Source organism: Nicotiana attenuata, chromosome 12, assembly GCF_001879085.1.
Source record: "Nicotiana attenuata strain UT chromosome 12, NIATTr2, whole genome shotgun sequence".
In the NCBI taxonomy this organism is placed as follows: Eukaryota; Viridiplantae; Streptophyta; class Magnoliopsida; order Solanales; family Solanaceae; genus Nicotiana; species Nicotiana attenuata.
The window spans coordinates 37,599,091-37,610,859 of record NC_032000.1 but is presented as its reverse complement, the minus strand read 5'-3'; the positions used below and the strand labels follow the sequence as shown (position 1 = coordinate 37,610,859).

At 36.9% G+C, this 11,769-nt stretch overlaps 1 protein-coding gene across 1 annotated transcript; it reads right to left on the bottom strand.

The window, feature by feature from the left end:
* On the bottom strand, positions 4,524–8,966 carry LOC109235582 (probable carboxylesterase 16). Its single transcript, XM_019401746.1, has 2 exons — positions 7,720–8,966; positions 4,524–5,308 (listed from the first exon to the last, which is right to left on the bottom strand). Exons 1-2 carry the CDS (start codon positions 8,607–8,609, stop codon positions 4,771–4,773), a joined length of 1,428 nt encoding a protein of 475 aa, XP_019257291.1. The 5' UTR covers positions 8,610–8,966; the 3' UTR covers positions 4,524–4,770.

The window sequence follows — 11,769 nt, the reverse complement described above, 5'->3', positions numbered from 1 at the left end:
GAAATCCATATGGCCATTGATGACCCAAACCCCCCCCCCCCCCCCCACCCATCTTCCTATGAAACAGCTAATTACATGCCCTGCTCCAAAGATGACCATCTAATTCAACTTTCTCCAGAAGATCTCCATCGCATCTACTCTCCATGGAGATTCTCTACAATCCTAAAGCTACAAGGGATGAGAATTCAACACTAACTACTTAAAAGAAAGGTCCAAGATCTGTGGAAATTGAAAGAAAACTTTCCACTTATAGACTTAGGACATGATTATTATATTACAAAGTTCAACAATGAAGATAGCATGTTAAAAGTGCTACATCATGGTCCTTGGTTTATCTTTGGCCATTTTCTTACTGTCCAAAAATGGATTCCAAACTTTATAGCCTCAAAGGCAAAGATATCATTAACAACCATTTGGATCCGTTTGCCTCAACTACCAACGGAGTTTTATGATAGCCAAATTCTCACAAAGGTGGGAAACAAAATTGGCAAATTGCTAAAAATTGATGCATGCACCTCCTCAACCTTAAGGGGCCGCTATGCTAGGTTGTGTGTTGAAGTCCCACTTGAGATTCCGGTCACTCCATTTGTTTATATTGGACCACATAAACAAGAAATACACTATGAAGGTACCAATATCCTATGTAAAAATTGTGGAAGACTAGGGCATTCAATGTCCTCATGCAACTACACTACTCAAAGAAGCAAACAAAGCCCCCCAATGGAAGACACGGCCATTGGCCAATCAAAGCACATTGACTCTACTAGCCAAGACATGCAAAGGGGATCCTCTCTGCCCAAAGAAGATGCCTGGCACACTGTGTCATTCCCCAAGAAAAAAAAGGTTGTGTACAAGCCGAAGTCCCAACAAGCCAATGATGGTAAGGTATTTTTTAATTCAATACCCAATCCAGGTAAGTCCCCTCTCCCCCTCTACTTATCAATCCTAATAGTAAAAAGATACTCCTATTGATCCTCTACATGCTAATCATGATAATCAAAAGGTTAAGGCTATTGTTACAAGCAACCCCTTTGGAGCATTGGACAATCCGCCTACTCCCACCAATGATCTCATTGGTAACATAGGAAGTAACGACAATGCATGCATGGTTATTGACATGGCATGCAAAGGACCAATGGAAGTCCACTTGGCAAACCCTAAGGTCACCCAATTAAAATACATGCAAGGCCATAATTATCTTTCCACTACTAATGACACCCTAAAATATCCTAACACTAAAATTATGCACGACTCACCTCCCTCCAAACCCTCTAATATAACACCTATTAATCATAATCCTAGCTTACCTTCGTGCATGGGAGACAACACTCTAGGCAGAAATATCAACCACGTGGACATAGAAGCTTCCCTTTTGACACAAATGGCCAATGACCAACCCCACACTTCCCTAACAAAATCTTCACAAAATCCCTTTAAACACACTGTCACAAGTAACCTAGGTGATATCAATTCAGATATCACCACTACCAGTCCCTCCATCTCTACTTCTCATCCAAAAAACCTAGACTCCTATTCATACGACAACCTTATAAACACTACTCCTCCCCTTAACAATGCCAAGAATTCCAATCACCCAGAGAAGACGTTACCGTCTAGTCCAAATCCTAAGGCACCAACGAGCCCAAAACATGTCCAACCCTCCACTACCCCAAAACCAAATAGCAAACAATCAAACCTACTTCATACAACCACCATTGCCATAGGATCATCAACCCCTCTAGTGGGTGGAGCAAGCCTTAACGGGCCATGCAATAACGTTGAGTATGGTGCTCAATGGTCAAGACACGATCATAGTTCTTCAAAACTCCCATTTCCTAGCTCAACTAGTCTCAGAGGGGATGAATATGGGCATGAACAATTACTTCAATCATGTCTGGTTGAACAATATCCTCCACCCACTAGCTCCATCCCTAAATATCAACCAAGCACAAGCCATGAGGAGTCAATGGAGCCTCCCACCACACTTCAACCCCATCCAGTCCCAACAAGTTCCAGTGGATCTCCCATTCTTTCCCCCAGGGGAGATCAACAATATGAACCCCATTTTCATTCCTTGGACAACCTCATTCGATCCAGTGCTTCCACAAAACAACCAACAACAACCCCAGGCACCTCCACCACCACCACATCCACATCCTCCAGCACCACAACCACCACCTGCCCAACCTCAAAACCCTCCAATGAACCCTCAAATTCAACCCCCTCTCAATGTACTAGAACAAGAAAATGTGGAAATGGAAGAGGAGGAAGAAGTAAACCTAATGGGGTCCGGTCTAGTCCTAGAATTTTCAAGGCTCAACGAGGTAAAAGTCTACCTATTCCAAGATCAAAGGGAGAAAAGGTACGTGCTAAGCTGTCCAATAGCACTACACAAATTTTTCATGGATGTGCGACCCCCTCAGAATCCAACAGCGGGAAACCATGCGATGATTCTGGTTCCTTCACTAAGGAGGAACCCAATTCCTCCAGCCCATAGGAAAAATGGGACACCACCAAATCTTCCTAATATGTATAGGCCAACTAATGTAATAATATGGAACATCTGTGGTGGTAACAATGAAAATTTTAGAGTGAACTTTAGAGAAATGCTCGACACTCATAAGCCATGCATGGTCACTCTTCTAGAAACTAGAATGGACAGTCACTTATCTCTTCTAAGTGATTTTAAATTCTCCCAAATGATCGAGGTGCCTAGTCAGGGTCAATTAGGAGGTATTGTTTCTTCTTTGGGATGCAAGCGTGGTCAAGGTTCATGGCTTTGTTAGAAACAATCAAGAAATCCATGCTGTGATAGAGGTACTTCCCTTAAAAATTACTTGGTTATTTTCTTCTGTCTATGCTAGTACTAAGTTGTTTAAACGTTTAGAAATGTGGAATAACATTGAAAAAATTAGCAAAACTGTTAATGGACTTTGGCTCCTTGGGGGTGATTTCAACGATGTTATCAACTACAATGACAAACTTGGAGGCAATTCTATTAACAGTAGACGTAGCAAACAAATCTGGAAGAGTATTAACTTTTGTAAGCTTTTAGATATAGGCTATAAGGGTTGCAAATACACTTGGTCAAATCATAGGAAGAAATCTAGGGGTTTAATTATGGAACGTCTTGATAGAATTTTTGTTAATAAAGAGTGGATTGACCTATACCCTAAGGCAATCGTGATTCATTTCCCTAAAATCCATTCGGATCACAACCCACTTCTCTTAAATTTGCAACCTAGACATGCTAATAGTTTGGATAAGCCCTTTCGTCTAGAAACTATATGGTGTAGGCATCCTATTTTATTAATCTAGTTAAGAAAAATTGGCTTAGTAAAAACCTTGTAGAGGCTCAGGAAAATTTAACCAAAGATGTTTTAATTTGGAAAAACTCTACCTTTGGTGACATTTTCAAGAAAAAGAGAAATTTACTTGCTAGACTAAATGGTATTCAATCATCTCCCCATTACTATAGTAGTGACTTCCTCCAAAATCTTGAATCAACTCTTCAATTAGAATATAACAACATTTTACATATGGAACATGATTTTTGGAAGTTGAGAGCTAGGAGTAATTGGATAAACGATGGTGATGCCAACACCAAGTTTTTCCATATTATGGCTTCTAACCGTAAGCGTCGTAATGCCATTATCTATTTCACTAATGAGAATGGAGATTGGATAACTGATCCTAATAAAATTATGGACCACTCTTTCAATTTCTTCAAAGATGCCTTTCAAAGTGCTCACACTACCTCCCATATAAAATAGTGGCTATTTTTCAATGAGAATGGAGATTGGATAACTATATTATGCTGGACCGGTCCCTGTTGCAGCAAAATAGTGGCTATTTTTCAATGACTTTACAAACGCTGGCTATTTTTGAATGACCAGTCCGAAAACTGGCTAGCCCATGCTATTTTAAAAATAAAAAAAAATGTGGAACCAAACCACATATAGTGCATAAGGTGTATGCACTATATGTGTCTGGGCTAATGGCCTTTAGGCCAACGTATACCGAAAGATAATTTATGCCATAGTAAAAAAATAGAAGGAAAATTTTGAACTTTTTTGGTCGAAGAATTTTGAAATAGAAAATCCACCAAATCCATACTGGAGATATGTTAAAGTTAAAGGCACATACGAACAATTTGCTAATAACAAGGGTGTGAAACGAACGATAAAATTTGGGCCTTCCCCTAGTTTTCAACAAATTGCAGTAATTTGTCTTATAAAGATGGGAACTATTAATTAGTCCAGGCATCCAGGGCAGTCTATATCTTATCAATTGGTACGTATTTGCACTCATAGACTGAATAAACATCTTCCTAAGTGATTATATGATTCAAAATCACAAAAAGGTTCAACGATACAAGACCAACCTATGAAAATACGGTTGAGTTGCAGGCTGAAAAAGTTTCAACAACCAAAACAATGCTGACAATAGACGTCATGACCCCAGTCAAGATATCTAACCAACTTTCCCAGACGAAGCCGGCGATTATATTTCACACTGAAAGAGGGGGAAAAAACAGAATTCTTCAAAATTTTGGCAATTACTCATGATCAAACAAGCATGCTTATGTCACATATATGCGGCTCAAACTCAACTAAATTCTATTTCCGGTAAGTCATCTATATTACAAGAGGAACACAACAAGGAGGATGAAAGAATATGCCTGAAATTTCAGAGCTAGATACAGGAGACCTCAAATCCCAGGTATCATTATGTCACATACGAACTGCTGTACAGGACCATCTATCTGAATCAATATGAGAACTCATGACCTCGAAGCGAAATATATTTCTTAACCCAAATGGCAATGTCCTCGGCACAAGCCTGAGCTTGAGGGGTCTTAAGAAGCATGTCAAGAGTTGCAAACTCATGAACTGCATCCTTGTACTCGAGGACAGGAGCATCAACATTTACCTTCCGTAGTTCTTCTGAATAAGCGATGGCCCGATCTCTCATCCAGTCATGCTCCGCTACGACTGTTAGTGTTGGGGGCATCCACTTTAATGGAGGTCCTCTCCCAGGGATAAGCGGGTTAGCAGCAGGATGATCCAAATCAAACTCCCCTTCAGGTAGAAATAATTTCCAGGCAAGTGTGCACAAGGCCTTGTCATAGAAATAGGAATTTGCTAGCTTAATCTCGGAATGTGTTGGAACACTTCCGAGGAAAAAAGGATACATCAAAACCCGCGCCACCACCTTCACTGGATCCAAAAGCTTACCTTCCTCTACAGCTTTCCGAGCCACATAATCAGCTATATTTCCCCCACAACTCACTCCTAGGAGGACGCACCTGGATGAAGATATCAAAAGTACAAAAATACTAGTTAGTGAGTTATTATTTACATTTGAAAGAACGACACGAAAAGGGAGTCTTCATTTGACTCTGATTTGGTAAAGTTACTTTTTTTTTTATAAGGGAGTCTTCATTTGGCTCTGATTTGATAAAGTTATTAGGCTTGTATTCCCATCTCAACAGTGCCATCTAACATATAGAATTTTTTTATGATAAGATATTACAGTCACCATCAAACAGTAAGGAAGTGCTGTGTACTTGTACGTCATATTATAGCCCCGGGAGCTAAATCTTAGATCTATCTATTTCTTGGGTATACCATATTACACCATTAATTCAAAAAAGTTACTACAAGAAAACTTAATACAGTCAAGAGTGGATGTTTATCCTTTCACAGCATCTCCATTCAAAAAGTTATACGGCAAATTTCCCTATCAAATTCTTTTGCAGGTTCTCTAATTTTTTAATATACTCTTATTCTTACGGGAAATTTCTCCATCATTAATGAAAGGATAAACAGCCACTCTTGACTGTATTAAGTTTTCTTGTAGTAACTTCATGAAATAATTTCCCTCATCAAACAACAAAAAAGCATCTCCTATTCCTCTCCTTCCACAAGCTCCACTTAATACACAATCATGTTGTGGCACAAAAATTCTTAAGTTTCACTGGGATCATGCCCCATATAGACTAAAAGAGGACACTATTTACCAAAGTGATCTAGCCTCTCAACAAAAATTGTCTTATCCAGGCAGCTAGTCTTTTCTTGAATCTCTCTTTACCACATCCACACCAAGCAAGATTTGGATGAAGCCCTTACTAACAAAATGACTGGCTTCACAATCCAACGACAACAGCATACCAGAGTGATCTCACAAGTGGGGTTTGGGGAGGGTGGGGTGTCACAATCCAACATCTCCCTAAATCATGCACTTAACACACTAGCCTACAAGGAAATATAACTTTTTTTCAAATTTATGTGTAATCACTATGCCTTCAAAATATAGAAACAGTAAAACCTTCCCTACAACAAGATCACAGTGTTGTACGCAAACAAATATGTCAGATTATAACAAGAGGCTCTTGATTTTCACTGCTATGGAAGCCCATTAACCATTCCTTGTATATTACTATCAATAGCATTCTGCTCTAAGTTTCCATAACAATGATTAAAAAGGGGGGAAAGAGTGAATCACCTTGACATAAGAGCTCTGCGCACCAAGAAAATCATTTTGCACTCCCATTATTGGGAATCAAGAATTTAACTGTGGATATACAATACTTTCCAATTTATCCACTTCAAGCCAAATCCTATAATTTATACTATCCACAATAACTTGGTCGCAATGCTTCTTCAAATCTACTTGATACACAACCCACAACTGCCTGTCTCTAAGTCTCAAACCAACGCATTCAAGCAGAGTTGCATCAATCAATTGTCTTTCTCCAACAAAATTGAGCATCAGATACTATTTTCCCATGATTAACTTTAACCTCAAGAATATCAGTTTAGCGAGGATTTTATAGACACAACCTCCAAAACAAATGAGAAGGAAGTGGTATCATTCCACATCCCATATCATTTTCCGCATTTAGATATAAAGGTGGTGTTAAAACTCTTTTGTAATTTGTAAGACCCCTGTATCATGAGATCGGTTTAGTGTATAAATTACACTATTTCACCAATTCCAACATTTTTAAAGACATGGTGAATCAAAGGGCCCTGAAGCCCTGTTGGCATGCAGGAATCCAGTACCATCCAAACTTCCTCTTTAAAACATTTTCTGGTGCACATGAAAGATCTAATGGATTTTTATTTATTTTTTTGAGAAAGATGAAAGATCTATAGAATATAAACTCTGTATTTCAATTTCTTAATTCCTATCTTATGTAACTTTACATAACTAGCAATCTCTTGATGCTGTGGTATGATGACTAAATATTTAATTCACCTATTAAATTACTTAATCTTCTGAAGAAGATCTCTAACCATCTAATGCTCTCAACTGCGATTATGTTGCATTCCACACCAATTATTGTAGTTCCACCCAAAATAAAGACTATACCAGCAGAGACTTGTTCAAGCATTTCACGAACTATTGGTAGATGCTAGTCGTTTGGGTGGTGAAGGAGGTCGAGTTAATGAATTTTGTAGCGTAAACTTTGAAAATTGTTTTAAAAGAAAAAAGCAAGAGATATACACGGGCGAGAAGTGAATGCTTCTTCACACGGTTTACAAAACCACAACTATTACCTAACGTATATGAATTCAGCATGGTTAGAAGCTACATTTGCGACCAATATTCAACTAAATGCTTCATCAATTCTATCAAACCAATACCATAACAGATAACAATCCATGATCTAAGCTTGTCACTTAAAAGTAGAAATAAGGGGCTAAATCTAACCTTGATGGATCTCCATGAGCAGCCAACCAAGGCTCCACCAACGATGCTCCAAATGCATCAGCTATATGCCCGTAAGCATCCGACTTCCTCAAATCCGCCCCTCCTCCTCCACGTCTACTCCCCGCCGACTTACTACATTCAGCCAAATTGGCCTGTTTCGCCAGCCAATGCAGCACCTTCAGTCCATCCTCAAATGCTGCTGGATAGCGATTCTCGGGCGCTAACCTATATCCAACAGCTAAAACAATAACATCACATAGCTTCGCTATCCGTCTACAGAACAAATCATTCGCGGTGGAATCATTGCTCCCACTCACAAACCCCCCACCATGAAACTGCAACATAACCGGCAATTTCCTGCAATTTTTTCTGCCAGCTGGATTATACCCTCTATAAACCCCATTTTCAGATTTTAAACCTAAATCATCAACAACATTACAACCATAGCTATTTCTCCTATGATTAAAACTATTAAAACCATTCTTATTATAATTTTTCTGATTCTCTATCACACTATCAGTAGTACAATATCCATAGCTGTTTCGACGTAAAATGAGAGCCTGGTTTGGGTCGGATCCTGATCCCGGTCGGGTCGAAACCCTAACCCTAGATTTAGACTCCAAATCTGGGGAACCAAGACAGGTTTCAGGGAGAAAGATTCGAATAGAGACAGAGGTGGCGGGATCTACATGTAAGTCCTTAGTGGCAACACCGTCAGTGAATAAAGGATTGGCAGCAGTAATGGATTCCTCATTGGGCCGAGATGTGATGCCGAAAGAGCTACCATTATTCGGCCCATTTGTGTCGTCGATTTGGATTCGGCTCTGCAACCGATGCTTTAACATAAACTTGAAGAATACACTGTATAATTTCACTGCCACACTTGGCATTTCCTCTACATACAAGCTTAATGAAGAAAATTTTGTATCCGGTTTCGATCGAAGAGGATTTGAATTATATTACATTGAAATAAAGAGGGAATAATTTAGGGTTTAAGAGATAGATTTCCTTGTGATTAAGGGAAAGGTATTGAGAGATTACTTGATTGAAATGGAGAGAAAGGGGAATGAAAATGATTCGATTTTTCTTTTTCTTTTCTTTTTTTCTAAAAAATAGAAGGACTGCTTCCTTATGTAAGGTTTTGTCAAATGATAAATCAATAATAGTCCATTGATAAATCATGACTCGTGAGAAACAGAAGAGAAGAGCTGTTTTCTGTTTTAATTTGGCCTTTCGAAACTTGTGTTGGGCGGTTGAGGTGGGGATTGTGATCGTCTGTAGCAGGGTAATTTGTAGTGATATGTCGATTTGTGTTAAAAATTCGAAAAATCGAACCAAATCGAAAATAGAACCAAGCCGACCAGAAAAAAACAAATACTATCTAGGTTTGTTTGATTTTGGTTTTGAATTTTAAAAATCGATCAAATTTGATTTGATTTTGGTTTTAATCAAAAAATAACCGAAAAATCGAACCAAACCGGCTATAAAAGTAGCTATTTAAATTTTTCTATTATACCTGTATATTTTTATATAAAGTTTCTAAAATTTTATTGTACATATTAGTCATTTATATTTTTAGTCTAGTTCTTTGCTATTTAATAATCTAATATTTGTCTTTATATTCTAGTTTGATTGGTAGTTTTCTTTTGCTAAGTACAAGATTTATTTCATGTTAAAAATAATCGATTTTTAATTAGTACTTAAATTATTCATCACTATTTGATTCAATTATCATCAATATATCTTGGTAAATGATAGATTTCTCAAAGAGCAATTGATTTGATAGTGTTATGTTGAAAGTGTAGTCACCGAAATATGCGTTTGGCAGTGTATGTCTCATATTTAAGGAAAAATCGATAAATAACCGAAAAAACTGACGACAAAAATCGGATCGAAAAAAACCGACTTAATTGGTTTGGTTTGGTTCCAATAATTGAAAAACTGACTTACTTGATTTGGTTTCTTCTTAGGGAAACCGACCCAAACTGAACTATGAACACCCCTAGTTATAATAACTGGTTATAGTTTAAATGGAAGAAAATGCTTATACATTGATGTTATGTGTTTTATAGTATATAAATTTTGTATAAAATAGATTAGATATAATTAAAATGACATTTGTAATGAGGCATATAACCACTGAATCAATGTTTTTCTAAAAACTATAGTCAATTGTGTAGAAAAATCAGGGGCAGAGCTTACTATGTTATGTACTGGTTTGGATGAATCCACTAACTTTTGCGATTTGTAAATATTTAATTACGAAAAAAAAAGAAAAATAATTACGAATTTAGTATGAATTAATCAATTTAAAATCTACAAATTTCAAATTATGGTTATGCTAATTTGCACCCTATGTTTTATCAGGGGCGAAGGTACATAGCCCTAAGGATGGTCAACTAACCACTCTTCATCGAAAAATTACACAGTATTTATACGTAAATATTAGATTTTAATGGTATATAACATATATTGAACACTCTTTATTAGGAATTTTTTATACTTATTTCAAATTTAAACACTCTAGATGAAATTTCTGACTTCACTGCTGATTTGTATAGAACCCACAAGTACAATACGTGCATTTTGTATGTAAATTTTTAAACTTAACCATGCTTAATTGTATGAATTTAGTTTCGTGACTGTCTGAGTTAAATTTATTTATTTAACATAAACTAAAGAATTTATATATATAAATAAGGTTGGTCAGGTGCGTCTGGAGACACCAATTTTGGCGGCTGACGGCTGGCACCTGCGGTAGATTTGTCTTAAGTATTTACATTTTTCAAAGAACATTTATTCATGTTTCTTTTACATATAATAAATAATAAATAATAAAGGATTTTCAAAATAGTAATCGACTAAAGAAATCCCCAGATAGTAGTGTGATAAAATAAGAAGAAAGGATTTCACTTTTCATCTTAAAAAATCGTCAATTTCACATTATAAGAATTTCACTTAGTAAAACATGTAAAGTTCTTAACCAACTGATAAAGAATTTCCCTAATTAGTGTATTGGATTTATTTATATCACATGAATGCTATTTTCTGGCATGAATCGTGATCTGTTGGCAGTCACATGGACAGACTACTTCAAGAAAATAATATTAAATCACCAAGTTTTTAAAAGCTTGGCCAAATACTAATTATAGCTAAAATGTTTTTCAAACTAATTAGCCAAGCACAAATGTTTATCACCAAAAGAGAAAAATATTTCTTAAAATAAGCTGATTTTAGAAGCTTGGCCAAACAGGCTATAATACTGTTGAAGAACCAAGATTACTACTACTATAAACATTGGTAGCCAATACCACATTGGTTATCATTGAACTGTGGTAAGCCATACCCTTTTCATAGTTTTAAGTCATCAAAAGCTTAGCTTAATCAGCTGAAAAAGTCCTTTCACTTTTTCTATCACAAGATTTGGGCTTTGCCCTTTGCATAGTGTGAATGTGAATTGGACTGCCAAATCTTCTTTTATGGCAACCATTAGCTGGCACTCACACATTCATTATGTGCCTAAACAGATATTACAACCAACTATTTAAAGAGGGGTAGGTCGGTGCACAAAGCATCCGGCATTCACGCAGGGTCCGAGGAAGGATCGTACTCTTAGGGATGTGATGTAGACATCCTACACTAATGCAAGATATTGTATCTGCTTCTACGGCTTAAACTATATGTTATGAAAGCAAAAGTTCATCTTTTTATTTTGACAGCTATACTTCACCTTATATGTTATGCAAATAGACTTCCCTATAAACAGTCACCAGTTATGTCTTATCTGGCTTGTTTCATTTTCTTGATATGAGGATCAATTACACTACTTTCTCCAGCTGATAAAGTAGAATACTCCAATAATGCATATCAAATGAAATAAGATGAAGAATGTAACAACAAAAGTTGAAAATGTAAATTCCATGTTTTCTGTTGCTGGTACAACAATACTAAGCATTCTAATTGCACAATGATAACACCTAATTATGCATCCACTGTGCTAACCAAAGGTTTTCTTTTATGATATATAACATTAATTAAAGAATACTCCCC